Below are 17,251 nucleotides of genomic sequence, written 5' to 3'. Positions count from 1 at the left end.
TTCTCCGCCCAGCCTGTACTTGTGCTTGGGATTGCCCAACCCACGTGCAGGACCTTGCACTTGGCTTTGTTGAACTTCATTAGGTTCTCACAGGCCCACCTCTCCAGCCTGTCAAGGTCCCTCTGGATGGCATCCCTTCCCTCCAGCGTGTCCACAACACTACACAACTTGGTGTCATCTGCAAACTTGCCGAGGGTGCCCTCGATCCCACTGTCCATGTCGCCAACAAAGATGTTAAATAGCACTGGCCCCAGTACTGACCCCTGAGGAACACCACTCGTCACTGGCCTCCACTTGGACATTGCACCATTGACCACAACTCTTGAGTGTGGCCATCCAGCCAATTCCTTATCCACCGACTGGTCCATCCATCAAAACCATGTCTTTCCAGTTTAAAGATAAGGATGTCATGTGGGACAGTATCAAATGCTTTGGATAAGTCCAGGTAGACGATGTCAGTTGCTCTTCCCTTATCCATCAGTGATGTAACCTTCCTTCACCTGTACTCAAATTATTTTATTTGTAAAGAAGAGTAGGCTAAAAGTATGATTACAACTGATTGGAAACTTTATATGGAAAGAAGTGGTACTTTTAACTAAGCAATTACACTGTACTCTGTGTGCACTTTCACCAGAATAGATCTTTATATCGTCTCTCTCATTTTTCAGATTTCTTCTACAGTTAAAGAAATGTTGGTGTTGCAAGTGGAAAAGAAAGCAAGAAAGCAAGAAGTCTCTGCTGAAGAAAAAAGCTAATTAGATAAATCAGTTATTTTACATAATTTTTTTTTCTTTTGCTTTTCTCTTACAGAAAAAGTACAGAAAAGGATCTGTGGATATTTCAAGGATTAAATGTGTAGAAGTTGTAAAAAGTGATGGTATTATTCCCTGTCAAAATAAATATCCATTTCAGGTATGTTTCTTCTGTATAAAATATACAAATTATAATGCACTTTTGAACAGTGCCAAGCCATTTGGATGTAACTTCCTTGAAATTACTGTTACTTCTAAATCTTGAGCCCGTTCTCTGGCTCTCTGGGGCTGTGTAGGAGGTGGTTCAGAATCAGTGATTAAAATCCAACCTCAGAGAGCTCTGCTTCCACTGCAGTCTCCTCCCTTGGGAGTTGTGCCTCATGTACTTGATCTTTTTCTTTTCCCCACCCTGTCTGCTTGGATTTTGCCTGAAAAATGCCTTGTCCTGGTCTTCCTCCAAGATGAGTTAGCTGGCAGCCCATTTTCCCTGTCTTCATTCTTTCACATCAAATTAAATTTCATTACCATTAAATTTAATTACCATTAAATTATACAAGAATAAGAAAATTAAGATAAAACTTGATGCATTTTCTTCATTGAAACAAAATTTCAATGAAGAAACTTGATGCATTGTGAACTGAATGGAAATAAACACAGAAAACAAAGTGCTTGGAGGGGAAGAAGAAATGTTTAGTTGGGGGGGAGGGTCGGATGCTGTGCCTGTTTATGACAGAGGGAATGGTTAGAGTGAAGAGAGGCAATACTTCCTTTCTACCAGTACAAGCAGTGAAGAAAAAGAAGGCAGCAATCACCCCAGAGCAGTACAGAATCACAAGGAGCCATAAAATGGCCGGGAACAAAGGAAGTCTGATTATGAAGTAGCTTTAGCAATTAAATTAAATTGTTTTTAGAAAACACGAGGTGAAGAATGAACAAGGCAAAGCATGAAGCAAACGTTTTTAAGGAATACTCTCAAGATAAATTACCATTACAAAATCCTTCCTTTTTCTTACTGAAAGCATCTGATATGAACAGTAAACTCTAATAACCTTTTCTCAGTTTCTTCATTTTGTGGCTGAGTACACTGGTTTTGCCAAATGTAAGTCATTTGTTTTCTTCTGTTTCTTGAGGCATAAATAAATGAGTATTACCAGGTGAACGTATTTTTATTATTTCTTTTTCCCCTCTCCAGGTTGTATACGATGCTAATACGCTTTATATTTTTGCACCGAGTGCACAAAGCCGGGATCAGTGGGTGAGGAATCTGAAAGAAGGTAATGGAAGTTGCTCGTACTTAACATCTGACATACGTAGATACCTTTACTTGAGCTGTCTGGCTGGGTGGAGTTAACTTGTTGCTGTGTTTTGGATCTGTGGCCAAAACAGTGTTGAAAACACATTGGTGTTTTAGTTGTTGCTGAGCAGTACTTGCACGGTATGGAGGCTTTGCCTTTTTCCCCCTCTGCTCCCGCAGCGAGTAGGCTGGAGGTGGGCAAGAGGCTGGGAGGTGACACAGCTGGGACAATGGACCCGGACTGACCATATGGATATTCCTGGCCATATAAGGTGGTGCTCGGCAATAAAAACTGGGTTAGAGGAAGACAGGGGTTGGGGATTTTTGGCTTCCATGCTGGCTGTTGCTCAGACACTGGCTGGACATAGATCTGCTTTGTGGGAGATGGTGAGTGGTTGCCTTTACATCACTTTTAATCTTTTTTCTTTCTTTTTCTTCTTAAACTGCCTTTATCTGAAGCCATGAGCTTTCTCCTCTTGCTCTTTCTGTTCTCCCCACCATCCCACTGGGTGGGGAAGTGGCTGTGTGGGTGCTTAGCTGCTGGCCAGCATCAACCCACAACAAGCTAGAAAAATAAAATGGTTGAGCTTCTGTTGCATATGTCCACTGATTTTTATTTTTTATTGAGCCAGCTCATCGTTTGCATACACAGCGTGTGATAACACATAGTAGGAGTATCAAACACCCAAACTGATTTGATTTGTGAAGTCCACCTGCAATCAGAATTTGACTTTGTGCTTTTGCAGAACATGTAAATCATCAAGAACCTTATCCAAGCTAATTAATGACATCACTCAAAAGTTTTGTTTGAATGTAGGTAGACAACATTGTGAGCCTTAAACTGATGTAAAATGGCAGGAGGCATCTCCGCTGAGATGCTATCTGATTAATACTAGCATAGTGAGTAAAGATATTTTTTCAAGAGCCCCTTCATGCTTTCTGCCACCATGAAATGCTCATGTTAACTGCAGGTGCTCTGTAAAGTAATAAGAAACAATTTCTGGGCTGGGGACCACAGAGCAGGGAATAACCTCTGAAACTCAGCAAGCCTATAGGATGGAAATAAGGAGCCTTTCAGGACAAACACAGGCGTTCTGCTATGGAATAGTGATAAGTACCAGCTATCTTTCCCTTCAGAACACTATCTATAGAGGAAATTGAGTGTCACTTGCAGCAGTAATAAGAAAAAACGGGGCAAGCAGAGCCCCCAGGGCCTTCACAGCTGCCTGGTTGGTTAGCAGGGTGTGAGTGGACACGAGTCTCCTTTTGTGAATGCACCAAACGCCTACCCCTGCTGGGATGGCCAGTTTAGGCAGGGAGTGTAGCACTCTCTTCTGGAATAAAGTCAGGTGTTATCCTAAAAATGTCATCTACTAGCATTGTATCACCTCTTGTAAACTTGCAAAAAGGCCCTTAAGTGAAGCAATTCTAAAGGACAAATGAAGATTATGCCTCATGTCAAAGGTGTTGTAATACTTAATAAAAATGACCCTCTTTGCAGATTTGTTTTAGTGTCTTTCAATATACGCTCTTTTTCTTTTTGTAGAAATAAAGAAGAACAGCAATATAATGGTAAAATATCACCCTAAATTCTGGACAGAGGGAATTTATCAGTGCTGCAGACAAACAGAAAAATTAGCACCTGGCTGTGAAAAATACAATCTTTTTGAAAACAGTAAGTACATATGTTTTCATATGAAGTTGTTTTGGCATATTTTTCTGGTTTTTGATATGATCCTGTCATCACACTTGAATGCCATAGATATTAGGCAAATTTATAGAGCAGAGTGAATCATTGATACTGTGCCTAAAGTAAATAAAAATGTTTGTTTCATTTCCAAGCATCTTTAAAAAATATAAAAGCCAGCAAATTGTTCTTCCCAAAAACGTTTAGAAAAAGCTGAAAGGAATCATTGAGGTTGCTGAATTTATTTTTCACTTGGTTCATTTTTCCCACCTGAAACTTATTTGGCCAAGTGTTTACCTCAGACTGAGGATAAAACCTGATGGCAAAAAAGATTCAGCTAGAAATCCTTGCCTGCTCTTCATTTTTATTAAGTAACTTCTACATGCCCACGTAAAAGAATAATAATCGTGTCGCATTCAGTGTTACTACACAAGTGTAAAAAAGATACAAGAAGCCTTAATGTATTTACAGACACAGGACTGAATTTTCTTAGAGGTTTGTAAACGTCCATATGCTGAGCCTGGATGAACCATGATGTCCATAGGCACATACGTCTTCCAGCATTCAAATCACAGGTTCTGCTTCTTCAACAGCGGATGCTGTAGCATGCAAAGATGTGCAAGTGTGACCCTCACTGCAGTATTGTCCTACATAAGGATACAGTAATTGATTGTTTAGTCCTTGATTTAGGGAAAATTCCTTAGTAGGAAAACAAATCAGTGGTGCCTGGATGATTTCCTGCATCAGCACCTTAAATGTCAATGTTGGGCACCTGTGGATTTAGTTGCTTTAGAAGACTTGAAGAATAAACAGTGACTTGTGGCTGGCCTTATTTGGCAAGATGTAAAATAAGACATATAGCTCAACCTTTTAAGTGCAGGGGAAAAAAGCAGTGCAAGAGAAAAAAACTTTTAGATCTGAGAGAAGTAATGAATAAATACATACAACTTTTATGCCTTATTTAGTGAAGCAAGGGTCAGGAGGAATATTATTATTTTTGTTTTTAGAAGAGCAGACGTTAATAGGAACAGACTTCAGAAAATCATGGTGACAAAAGCACTGCTTTTGTTTTATATAACTTTTCTTTATTCCTATCCCTTTTTTATTTCTTATACATTTCTGCATCTGAGGGCTGATTCAGGAAAGTTGTGTGGCATGCTCTGGCGTGGCACAGACATTGCCAAGTCTGTGGTGAATGTAGCCTGCTGGCTGATTTAGGATATTTTTACAAGAATATTTAATCAATGTTTTCCTAATGCTTAATTGGAGCTGTCTTCGTTTTCTGACTTACTAAGCTATCCTGAAGGCTAGACAAGATATTAAAAACTTATCTGAATTTTAAACCTTTTATTCAGTTTCTAAATTTATAGCAAAATGGATAGACACAAATCCTTTCCTGTGCTTTGTTTCTAGGTGTAATGAGATTGCCCTCTCCAATGCCAGAAAAAAGTGCGGTAGGTAGTGTCTTTAAAATTTTGAATAGATAATTGCCGCTTTTTGACATAGCCTTTAAATTTACTGAGAATCTTTCTGTATCCTGGAGCAAAGGTCTATTTCTGTATCCATCAATAGGCATCACGCTCTCACTCAGGGTGGAAAAAATCCCATTGAAATTTAGCTGCACCTATTAGCTGTATCTGTACTGCTAGTGGGAGAGGCAGTCGAAAAGCAAATGCCAGCTGGCGTTGCCCTTCCTTGGAAGCTGCAGGGCTGCTGTGTGAGCCAGCCCCATGGGTAGCACCCAGATGATTGTCTACCATGCACCCCAGCTGCCTGCCTGGGCCACCACAGCTCACTCCTGGGGCAAGCCAGAACTAGCCCAGCTTTTGCCTTGGGGATGCTGGGCTGGTTTGCACTGGTGTGATGGTAGGGATGGGTGGGATGGAATAAGGGAAAAGAGTGGGATGATAATGATGTTGTGTCATTTTCAGCGAAGGCCTCCGCCACCTGTTCCTCCAGTTGAAGAAAATGGCAACGAAGAGGAGGAGATAGTGGTGGCAATGTATGACTTTGAGCCTACAGAACATCATGATTTAAGATTAGAGAAAGGTGAAGAATATACAGTGATTGAGAAGAATGACCTTCACTGGTGGAAGGCCAGAGACAAATATGGGTAAACACGAGTTCCTTATTTTTGTTATAAAGTTCAAAATTTCCATGTCGTAGTAGTGTATATTGACTGTGTGTCAACAAGTAACTGCATTAGACCCCACTTTGGACTCCAGTGCTGAAATCTCATCCATATCTTTATTCCTACATGGAAAACAATTTTTAAAAGTTCAGTTCTTGATAGATTGTGGGGCCTGAGTGCAAAGATGGTTGCAGAACTGGAAAATTTTTCAATTATATTTCCTGTCAGGCTTTATGGTTTCCCAATTAAAGCATCAACCAGCCTGCAAAACCTTGCTAGACTGGTACAGTACTCCTGCTTCCCTAGGGAACAGCTCATTAGGGAGCAATATGGTTAACACTCCGCTCAACACGCTCCGACTTCCAGACTTGAATAATCATCATCTTATTTAATAGCTGGATCATTAGGGACAATCTCTGAACGAGTTTAGAGAGAGTTGCAGTGAGATGCTTTAATGACTACAGCTTTACATTTCCCGGATTAAAATTTTTCCCTGCGGTTTTAAAAGTGAAAGTTTCCATACTTCAATATTTATCAGGTCCCTCTTGAAATATGTTAGGGGTAATTGCAAGTTACCAGGCTGTGACGGGCTCCAAACATATTTCCAGTGACTGACTGGGATCTCCGAGCACAGAAGTGACAAAGCAGCAGAGGGTTACTCTTCTTCATCCCTTCTGCTGGTTTTCTTGGATGCTTATGCTGCCCATGCCACTTCTCTAGGTGCAGTGAAAGTGAATGTGGAAATGTTGACATGGAAAACTAGTTTCTGTATAATCAGCAGTAGAGTGGGTGGGACAATAAATAAATGACAGCAAGAGACCTCTGATAATTAGTAGAATGAAACACTGTCTTCTAGGCATGCAATTTTAACATGTTGTCACTCAGATTGTATATTATATCTTCTTTTAGAAAACAAGGATATATTCCAAGCAACTATGTAACAGGAAAGAAGTCCAACAACCTTGATCAATATGAGTAAGTGAATGTTTGAATTAAAATCTGGAAGATCATAAAATGAAACTTATGCTTTAAGAATGACAGTATATTTTTAAAGTTTTGAAAGCAATTATTTGCATACAGTAGCAGTGATCTCAGAGATGAAACTTAAATATTTGAAATAGGCATGTATTTGTTCTGATTCTCCTCATTGATTTTGCTGTGATTTGTAATACAGAGTCAAGTCAGTGAGATGTCCATCAGGCATTTAATTTTTAGGCTATTACTATTAAAGCAAAAAACCCCTCCCAATTCTCTGATAGATAAAGGGAAAATTTAGAGGAAATTTACCCATTGTAAATGTGCTGAATGTTGGGGTTTTTTAATGTTCCAAGTGACATGTTTATCCAAAGTGTGTGGCAGTAAGATAGTAGAGTAAAAAACAGTGGAAATCATTCAAACTAAACATAGCAGATCAGAGATTTTGAAAGGCAGCCCTAAATTTCAAGAAAATGTATCACTTGGTCCTTTTTAAGTCTCAGTGTATGCATGTATCAGCTATAAAAGCATAGCTTTTATTTAAAAAAAAAAAAAATGCTTTTCCCAGTTGGTATTTAATTATGGAGTACTTAGTTAAGAACATCAGGATAAAATGAAACACTGTAGTCCCCAAGCCTGTTATTCTTAATATTCAAATACTTCATAAACTATTGTGCCTGAGAACTTAAGATATGTTTCATGACTTTTTAGATAAAACGGAGTTGTAAGGAACTAATAATTAAACTAATAATTAAAAACAGTTTATGAAACCACATTAGTAGCTCCAAAACTCTACTCTCAGCCATGTACGGCTCCTACTGCTGTGTTTTGGCAGAAGGTAAAATTTCTTCTGGGCTTTTGCCCTTAGCTTTACTAGAGGAAATTACTTGTTCTTTGTTACTTTCTCATCTTTGAGGCTCTTGTTAAGAGCCGTGCCCTGCTCTGGGCTGGGCTGCGGGGCTGGCAGAAGGGGAAGGAAGGAACTGGGCTGCCTTATCTGGTCCAGCCACTTTGTGCCTTACCACCTTGGGGCCGTAATTCTGAGCCACCGTGCCACCCAGGGAGGGTTACTCCACGTCATCTACCTACTGCAAGAAACCACTATTTCCGTAAGAGCAGAACTTGATTAGAGGCTGCCGTGCCACTTCCCTGCTCAGTTACCACCGTGACAGCGTAGCTTGAAACGATTGCTCCACACCGTTTGCATGAGTCGCGTGTTTTCCCTTTTTGTGTTATCCACTGCAGCTGGCTGAAATGTCCGTGCTTCCGTGGCTGCCTTAACCTGCCCGTGCAGCACCGAGCTCGGGGATGTGCAACCGTGGCGTTTGCGTCACTTTCGACCTCCTCTTTGGTCGGAAAATCAGACCCGTGCAGTTACTGAATGCAGCAGCAGCCTAGCAGGCAGCTCGGCCAGTGGCTCCAGCGGCGTGCAGGCAGCTGCTTCCCCGGGGCTGGCAGCCTGCCCTCAGGCTGCCCTGCAGAGCAACCATGGCCCTCAGCCCGTGCGCCTTTGAGAAGTGGTTTTCCTGAAAAATTAGTTCCACTGCCTGAACTTTATTGGATTCTGTGGGATCTCACTGGATTTGTTTCAGGGCGTTTTTATGGAATAACTGTACAATGTATTGTGATTGATTTTTAGTACCGTAACTAAAGTTCAGTTGTTGACCTTTGTTACCATAAGATTATTGAATCTGTAGCTTTTTAATACTTTGCTTTAAGCATCTATGGAAATTGTGTGCTTTGGAGAAGTTTTGGTTACTAATGTTGTGTTGCAGGTGGTATAGCAGAAACCTGAACAGAAGCAAGGCAGAGCAGCTCCTCAGAAACGAGGTGAGTACAGCAGCCTTGCAGTATTAACCATGAAATTTGTGAAAAGTAGCTTCTTTTGTTAAAGCAATAGCTTATTTTGGCATGCACAAATCACAGAACGAGTAGGAAAGACATGCATTTTAGAACAACTTATAGAAAACTGTCAATGTGCTTGCATTTTAGGATAAAGAAGGTGGTTTTGTGGTGAGAGACTCAAGTCAGCCTGGACTGTATACAGTTTCCCTTTATACAAAATTTGGAGGGTGAGTTTCTGTGGCTGCTCTGTACACCTTATCTCATCTGAATCCATTTGCATCCATCTCCAAAGCCATGGGCTGGAGGAAAGCCCAGGAGAGAGTTCAACAAAGAAATGAGGAGTGCCGTGATGGGAAATGGCGGGAGGCTAAAATGAGCTTCTCAACTCCATGCTTAAGTCATTTGCTTTAATGCAGAGCAGACCTGAACTGCTGCTCAAGGGAGAAGGCTTCGCTTTCCCACCCTGTTTGATCTCTTCCCTTCTGCCAGCCCAAGCGTTTGCGTGGGTGTATGGTGAGCTGGATCGGGGAGCTCGCTGGCCTGAAAATTAACCTTTTATGGGTTAATCTTCAACTTGGTCTGAGCACTGAGATGAAGGCGAGTCACCAGCACTTGGAATCTTTGATATTCAAGCTGTTCCTGAAGCTGTGACATTGGGCACCCTTTCCATTTTCTAGTCAATGTGCTCCTCTTGAAAAAATTGCGACAAATGATATTGTATTATTACTAATTGCTATTGTCGTTGTTGTTATTGTATTTCCAGAGAAGGTTCATCAGGAATAAGACACTACCATATAAAAGAAACAGTGACGTCACCGAAGCAGTACTACCTCGCAGAAAAACATCTGTTTAACTCCATTCCAGAAATAATTGAGTATCATAAACATAACGCAGCAGGTAGATGAATTGAATTTTGTTTTCTGTGACTGAGGCTTGATTTGAAAAGGAGTGTGAGGGGTTTTAGGGTTTTAATGAAAGTTTTTAGGTTTTTATAGGTCCTTCTTCAGGGAAGTTGTGAGACACTGCATTTCCCCATCTTTTCAATGTAGGCAATCATTCGAAAGATTTTATGTAAAAATGTACATATATAAAAATATAAAACATATAAAAATATATATACATAAAAATATATAAAAATATATAAAAATATGTTCCTATCCCCAGAGTAACAGAAGAAGAGCTGTATAGAGTCAGGAAAAATCATTCATTTAGCTCCACATCTTGTCTCCATCAGCTGCCTGTAACCCACAGCAGATGGATAGGGATGGTACTTCCCCAGAGTAATCTCCAGGCACTAGCTTTTTACCTGTGAGTCACCACTACTTAAAATGACCTAATCTTCCCATATAGCAAGCAGATGAGGAGAGCAGTAATGTGTTATTTAGGAAATCCTTAAAGACTAGTCTTTGTAAAGGTTAAACACTTCAGATCTATAGCTGATGGCTGATGCTGGTGTCCTCCCACTGTATGATGGGATGGGAAGCGTTTAGGAATCAGGTTCAAGACACAGATACTAATGTAGTATATTTTTTTTTCAAGTCCAGTCTGTGCATAAATGTCCCTCATGACTGATATTTTCCAGATGTTTATGTCTAAATCAGATGACCTGGCATTTCCTGATGATATTCTGGAAAATGTGTTTCTGGAAAATATGCTCCAAAACATAACTCTGCTTTTCTTTTATTATAATTGATTTTACTACTTGTTTTTTTAATTGCTTCATTGCTTTTACCTTATGGTGTATTGAGTTCTGACAAGATTTTAGGAGAATATTCAGCTAGCATGCAGCATTCATTTTGTATATGTAAAATCCCCACATGAAACTGCTGGGATTTATATGTATGACACAGAAATGATCAAAAATAACAGTGAGAGTATACATTTGAGGTAATCTTTCTGATCTGAAGAGAGTCCTAAGCCTTCGCTGGTGCCAGCATAACTGTAAAACACAAATATGTATTTATATCCATCTCTCACCAGGAAAGAAGCAGCAGCAAATTAGATTCAGTGAGTGCTCTTGTGTACCTCTTGTAGCCACTTTGAGTAATCAAAATGATGCAATACCAGAAAATATGGTCAAAGCTGTATATGACTATAAGCTTATTGTTAATCAATGTTGCAGTTTGCAGTAAACAAGCAGCTGATTTGCTTCCTGGCACTATTTCAGAAGTAAGCTGTGCCTTTTGAATTATCTTTGAACCTCAGGTCTCGTTACCAGGCTGCGTTACCCAGTGACCCCAAAGAAGACGACAGCACCAACAACGGCAGGATTCAGCTACGGTAGTTACTATTAATATGTTATATTAATCTGCATGTGGCTTTTCTAATGATTTTATACATGTGAGTTGCCACAATATTTTCTAAAAATTTTGAGAAGACCTGAGTTTGAACTGTGATTGCATGTACTAACTCGCGTGGGTCCAAGTTGTACCTCGGAGACCCTTGCTCAGAGGATCGGCGTGCAAAGTCATGGTGGTTGGTGGTAGGTGTGTGGTGCCAAGGGCAGCGGGGAGGAGAGGCAGAAAGTGACGCTGGTGCTCCAGGGGAATTCGTCATCTTCCTCCATGCTTTGTGGGCACCTTGAGCTCCGCTCAATTAAAGAGCTGTGCCTTATGAAGCCTCCAGACTTCTGACTCAACCTTGGCTCCTTTGATCTTTGTGGAGAGGCTACTTTTTTTTTTTTTTAAATAAATTTGGAATAACCTGTTTTAAGCATGGCACATCAGGTGATGTGAGCAGCTGCTACACCCTGGCACAACTTTCTGTGATGACAGCTTGTTGAAATCAAGTCTGATAATACCAGTATGTAATTATTGGCTTTGGGAAAGTTTGAGTTTTGCCTTCTGTATTGGTCAGCAGCTGCCTAAATGTTATGCCTAGCTAAAAGTTTGTTTTCTGAGATATGGAAATGCTCCATTTTTCAAGTTAATTCTAACATGTTTTCTCCCGAAATTCCCTGATTCACTAATAAGCTAGCAATTCCCTTTCCTCCGCTCTATCACCTATCAGCCTGGTGTGTTCCCTAATGCAGCAGTCGTGAGCTCTCTTTTGTTTTGTTTTATAGAGAAATGGGAAATTAATCCCTCGGAACTGACGTTCATGAGAGAACTGGGTAGTGGCCTCTTCGGCGTAGTGCGCCTTGGGAAATGGAGGGCGCAGTATAAAGTGGCCATCAAGGCAATTCGGGAAGGTGCGATGTATGAAGAGGATTTCATTGAAGAAGCTAAAGTAATGATGTGAGTTGTGTGCTCGGCACTTTTATTGCCAGTTCTAGGCCTCCGATGCCGTTTACTGTTTATAAATAAAACCCTTCAGGCAGGTGGTGTTTTTGCAGCTTTGTGGAGTGAAGAGCTAGCACTGGGCGGAGGAAGTAATAACACCACCATCTCAATCTTTTCAGGAAGCTAACACATCCTAAATTAGTTCAGCTGTATGGTGTGTGCACACAACAGAGACCTATCTACATCGTGACAGAGTTCATGGAGCATGGCTGCCTTCTCAATTACCTGAGACAAAAACGAGGAGTTTTGAGTAAAGACGTCCTGCTCACTATGTGCCAAGATGTATGTGAAGGAATGGAGTACCTGGAGAGAAACAGCTTTATCCACAGAGACCTGGTAACATCTCGTTAGGCAACACACTTCTCTTCGAAATTTTTATTTTTGAATTTACCTATTCCTTTTTGAAACAGCCTGTTTGTAAATAATTGCTTTTGTTCTTGCAGAAAATTATAAGTAGTTGAAGTTGGCTCTTTAGGGTCTAATCAAGTCTCTAAAATTGCCCTGTACAGAAAATAATGAGAGGTTTCTGTCTCCCAAGAAAATGGAATAAAACCTCTCTCAATTTTTTGTAAAGAGTTAATACTATTTGCATTGGTATAATAGCATATTTCTGTTCTGTATTAGTGCCATTTTCACCACTCATGAATTTGCTGAGGGTTTTTTTTTTTCTGGTGATTTTTTTTTACAAAATCGTTTAGTTATCAAAACAGTACTTTCAAGAGCAAATGCACATGTGCCTGTTATGATGAGAGTACACCACTGGACTTGGTAAATTGGTGAATTTGCTAAGCAATGAGGACAAAGTCCTCTTTAGACCATTGTAATTCGTCTGCAAGAGACTACAAGTTTTCCATCCAAATCTAACCGTTCTCTTTGCAGGCTGCCAGGAACTGCTTGGTGAGTGACTCAGGAGTGGTCAAAGTGTCAGATTTTGGAATGACAAGGTATGGCTGAGTGTGCAAACACGTTTGTGGGGATTTGGGAAAATTCACCTAACTTTTGTACATAGCTATAAGGCAACACATGCCCAGCAAAATTACAGACAAAAATGATATTTTTTGACTTCTCTAAGGAACGTCCTTTGGTTCTTTTTTTTTTTTTTTTCCCCTCCCCTAGTGCCTTTAAAGCTTGTTTGTTCTGCGGTCATATGTCCATTTCCTTACTTATTTTAATTCTGGAAAATCAAAACTAGGCAGTTTATTCTCTAGAAAAGTAAGTGTGTCTAGCACTTACCATGAGAGGCTGGGCTTTGAACTGACTCCATGGTCTGACTGGTCTTCTGTTAGCCACTATCTATAACTTTGGAGAAAATCTTACAAATTTTAATCTTGTAGCAATGCAGGAGGCATATTAGAGCTTGTATCTGGAAGATACAAGTGAGCTCACACTGCAGAGATAATAGTCATTAATCTGTATTTTGGTAAATAAATGATAGAAAGAGGCTGTTCAGGGATTTTGGGATCCTCTTGGAGTAGACGGTTCAGAGTTACGTCTTGCTAGCCAAAGTGCTGGGAGGTGCTGAGACCCAGAGAGGGGTTAATTTCCTGCCCTTGTTAGCACCCATGGGTGCTACATCAGGTGGGTGATGTGTGGGTGAGACAGGGAGTGGGGAGCAGCGCCTACAAGGAATGTGTTAAAGGACCATGAGTTGACCATGCTTTTCTTGGCTTTTGCTGCCTTTCTGTGCTGCTGAACTTTTATGTCCTCTGACATCTGAATTCAGACTGGCCGGTGAGAAACAGAGCAATAAAATTATTATTTTGCATCATTTTCTGTTGTAATACAGATATTTAACTTGCGGGTGGCCTAGACCTATATTGTGTAGCTAATAATCATAAGAGAAGACTCTGAGGTCATAAAAAAAATGAACTGGGTCTTGACTGAAACTTTAGTACTGCCTTAGAGAAGCTATTTTTGTCGTGTGATGCTAACAGTCATGGCCATTAGGTGGCAATATGAGCTTCTAATATTCAAATCCAAATCTATAATTTGCCAGCTTGGAGGCTGACTGAAGGATATAATGATTTTTTTTTCTTTTTTTTAGGTATGTCCTTGATGATCAATACACAAGCTCCTCAGGGGCTAAATTTCCTGTGAAGTGGTGCCCCCCCGAAGTTTTTAATTATAGCCGATTTAGCAGCAAGTCAGATGTCTGGTCGTTCGGTAAGATGTTCATCATTGAAAGCAAGCACTATTTTTACATTTTATCAATAGCAGTTAAACTCCAGTTATTGGGAAGGATTTAGATATCTGAGAAGAAGCTCTAAGAAGCTCAGAACAACCATTTGCCATGGTTTTATGCTTGCATAAAGTTCCACAGAGACCTTTAGAACTGGTATTTATTAAAACCCATACTACTAGAATAAGATGTTATCAGTGATGACACATGTGAACGCTTTCTAGAATATGTATCTCAAAATATTTATCTATCAGAAATCCTGAACCCAAGGCTCAAAATAAATATATTTTTTTTTAGAAGTTATTTGCTTATTTTCTTAATCTTTATCTTATTTTTTGTTTTAGGTGTTTTAATGTGGGAAGTATTTACAGAAGGAAAAATGCCATTTGAAAAAAGCTCCAATTATGAAGTGGTAACGATGGTTAGCCAAGGACATCGTTTGTATCGGCCCAAGCTGGCCTGTAAGCAGGTGTATGAAATGATGATGATGTGCTGGCAGGAGGTATATACTTTTTTTCTTTGTCTTTGAATTGAAAAAAAGGTCAATCTAGCAACAGCAATTAATCCCTATTGCAACATTCTGACTATATACAGCTCTCTTACTATTCATGTGTTTATTGCTGAGACAAAGATCTCCCCCTGGTTTGCTACTGAACTAGAGCTGTGATAAGAAAAACCGCCAAGGAAATTTCTATGAAATAAATGGGCTATCAGATTAAGTGTGCAAAGGCATTTAGTAACAAAATTAAGTAATTGTTAAATCTGTGCTGGTCATGATTATATCTGCATACAAATACTGCTAGCAGAAAAAATTTCAGTCAGAACAGCCTACAAGTGGAGAATCTGATTTTTGTATTGCCTCAGTTTATTAATCATTACAGAAACATGCCAGAATGACTGAAAATATTTTTAATGGAATACTTCATTACCTGATTATATAGGAAATATAGATTAACTTGCAGTTGAATCTAAACACAAATCCCAAGGTTTATAAAGAAAGATGAAAATACACTGTACTATTAATCCTCCTAACCCAGAAAGATACTGTACAATTTTTACAGAGGTCAAAGGAGCAGCAACCCAAATTTAGTACTTAATCAACTAAATCAGTATAAAACAGTTTTTGTAGTACTAAAGCAGAACGTCTGTAAGAGGATAGGTGCATTTAGTGAGATGCCTCTAATTTTGAGAGAGCAATCAAGGAAACCAAGAATGGAAAGAGCAACATGATTTATTTCTAGTTAGTCTTTGCCACAGGGGGTGCTGGAGGAAAAACTGCTCTTTTCCGGTAATAAAGATGACATACTGTCTGACACTTGTCTTGGAGGAGAAGGTGCTGGAACAGAGAACAATTAGTCATCAAACCAGCTGGTGGAGATCTAAAACTTACAAACCAGCTGGTTTATGCAGCAAAAAATACAGTAAAACCAGCAGTGCCTTGGAGGGTCACGGAATCACAAATATGTCTGTAGTTCAAAAAAGCTATTCATAGAAGCCAGGAAGCTACAGATAGTTAAATTTTGTCTGTACTTGGTAACCTGCTTGAAATGGTCATTAAAATGGAACAATTAATTACCTGGAAGATAATATGATATTTGTTAATGCTGTTTGAATATTAATATGTGTTTATAGGATTTATAGGAACAGCAATGAATTGATTACTAATTTATTGATTTCATTAGAGATTATTAACAATAAAATCTAAGCAGTCATCACGTAGGAGAGAGAGTCTTAGCAAATCACAAACAGGACAGAAGTAAGGGCAAGATATTGTCAATCTTTGTCATAAAATATGATTAACTTTAGGTTTGTCAGTCCTCATTTAATAAAATTATTAATGATTTGTAGAGGGAAGTGAATACTGAGGCTTCAAAATTCAGCAGGTGATACAAATCTGAAGAGTCTGATAAATGGAGGAAAAGTGCAAATTACCCAGACATTCAGAAGATGCTAAATTAAATGTGTCAGCGAGGAGACTACCTCAGTGTATTGCCATAATTAAGCAAAACAAACGGGACGTTATGACACATAAGGAACTATATGGAAAATACAGTAGATGAAGGATGCTGTTGCTTAAGTCTATGATGCAGTCTCATTTCGGAGTCCACGAAATAATGTTGAAGTAAAAGAGGCTTCAGAGGATGACACTTAAAATTCTTAGGAGCATGAACAACTTGTCTAAAGAAAGAATGAAGCAATTCATCAGGGGAGGTGAGGATGGGGAAGAAAAATGAAAAAGTGGAGCACTGTGCAAAATAATGAATTATATGAAGACAATAGTCCAGCACCACCTATATTTATGCTTTTTCAAGCATAAAAAAAAAGGTGACGCTTACTCAGATTAAGTGACACAGCTGAAATCCACACAAGGAAATATTTTTGCATCACAACTAATGAAACAATAAATTAATTGCCACAGAACGATATTGAGACCACTAATTAATCAAAATCAGTACAACTTTGGTGTTTCACAGCTGTGCATGCTTTTATTTTTAGAAACCAGAGGGACGCCCGACTTTTGAAGACTTGCTTCACACAATCATTGACATTGCAGAGGGTGAAGATGCTTTCTGAAAAAAAGACAACAGCAGCATAAGTACAAGAAAGAAGCCACTTTCCAGAGATGTGGCTTCACCATTTCTTTTTAAAGGCTCGATCCTATAAGCTGCTGGATGCTGCTAAACAGTGTGGGGAACCTGTAACATCTGATCCGCTCCAGCACGGGGAGAGTTTTATATGATGTTGGGAAATGAGCATAGTATCTTCAGCTATACCAGCAGACTCTATATTTTCTCTGAAAAGTCAGCATTGCATAGCTGGCAAGTTGAGCTCTTTATGGAGGAAAAGAGAGAATGTGTCCAAAGCCCAGGAGCCCAATTTGCGTTTACTGGGTTGGATTCATGTACATACAGTCCACGTTTCTGAGTTCCTCTTTACACAGATAGTAGTATTAGTAGTGATTTGCATGCTTAAAAATTGAAAGTATCTATAAATGGCTATTTACTGACATTGAAATGTTTCCGGAGATTCTCCAGAAACATTGTTTTTCTCAGTTGACTTTTTTTTTAATGACACATCAAGAACACAAAACATGCCTCTTTCATTTG

General features: G+C 39.5%; 1 protein-coding gene across 1 annotated transcript in view; it reads left to right on the top strand.

Moving 5' to 3' along the window:
* The window catches only part of TEC (tec protein tyrosine kinase), a 32,079-nt gene extending 14,920 nt beyond the window's left edge, over positions 1-17,159 (top strand). The window contains exons 2-17 of the mRNA XM_086612591.1: positions 811-912; positions 1,945-2,026; positions 3,593-3,721; positions 5,147-5,187; positions 5,665-5,846; positions 6,774-6,839; positions 8,615-8,669; positions 8,832-8,911; positions 9,448-9,581; positions 10,890-10,964; positions 11,749-11,920; positions 12,085-12,301; positions 12,845-12,909; positions 14,010-14,128; positions 14,489-14,646; positions 16,641-17,159. Coding sequence (XP_086468717.1) covers positions 811-912; positions 1,945-2,026; positions 3,593-3,721; positions 5,147-5,187; positions 5,665-5,846; positions 6,774-6,839; positions 8,615-8,669; positions 8,832-8,911; positions 9,448-9,581; positions 10,890-10,964; positions 11,749-11,920; positions 12,085-12,301; positions 12,845-12,909; positions 14,010-14,128; positions 14,489-14,646; positions 16,641-16,718 — 1,755 coding nt within the window. The 3' untranslated portion in view covers positions 16,719-17,159. The remainder of the gene's footprint in view (positions 1-810; positions 913-1,944; positions 2,027-3,592; positions 3,722-5,146; positions 5,188-5,664; positions 5,847-6,773; positions 6,840-8,614; positions 8,670-8,831; positions 8,912-9,447; positions 9,582-10,889; positions 10,965-11,748; positions 11,921-12,084; positions 12,302-12,844; positions 12,910-14,009; positions 14,129-14,488; positions 14,647-16,640) is intronic.
* The last annotated feature ends 92 nt before the right edge of the window (positions 17,160-17,251 follow it).

Source organism: Tauraco erythrolophus, chromosome 5, assembly GCF_009769465.1.
Source record: "Tauraco erythrolophus isolate bTauEry1 chromosome 5, bTauEry1.pri, whole genome shotgun sequence".
Taxonomy (NCBI): Eukaryota; Metazoa; Chordata; class Aves; order Musophagiformes; family Musophagidae; genus Tauraco; species Tauraco erythrolophus.
Note: the sequence above shows the minus strand (reverse complement) of the source record. Positions and strands in the feature narration are given on the sequence as shown.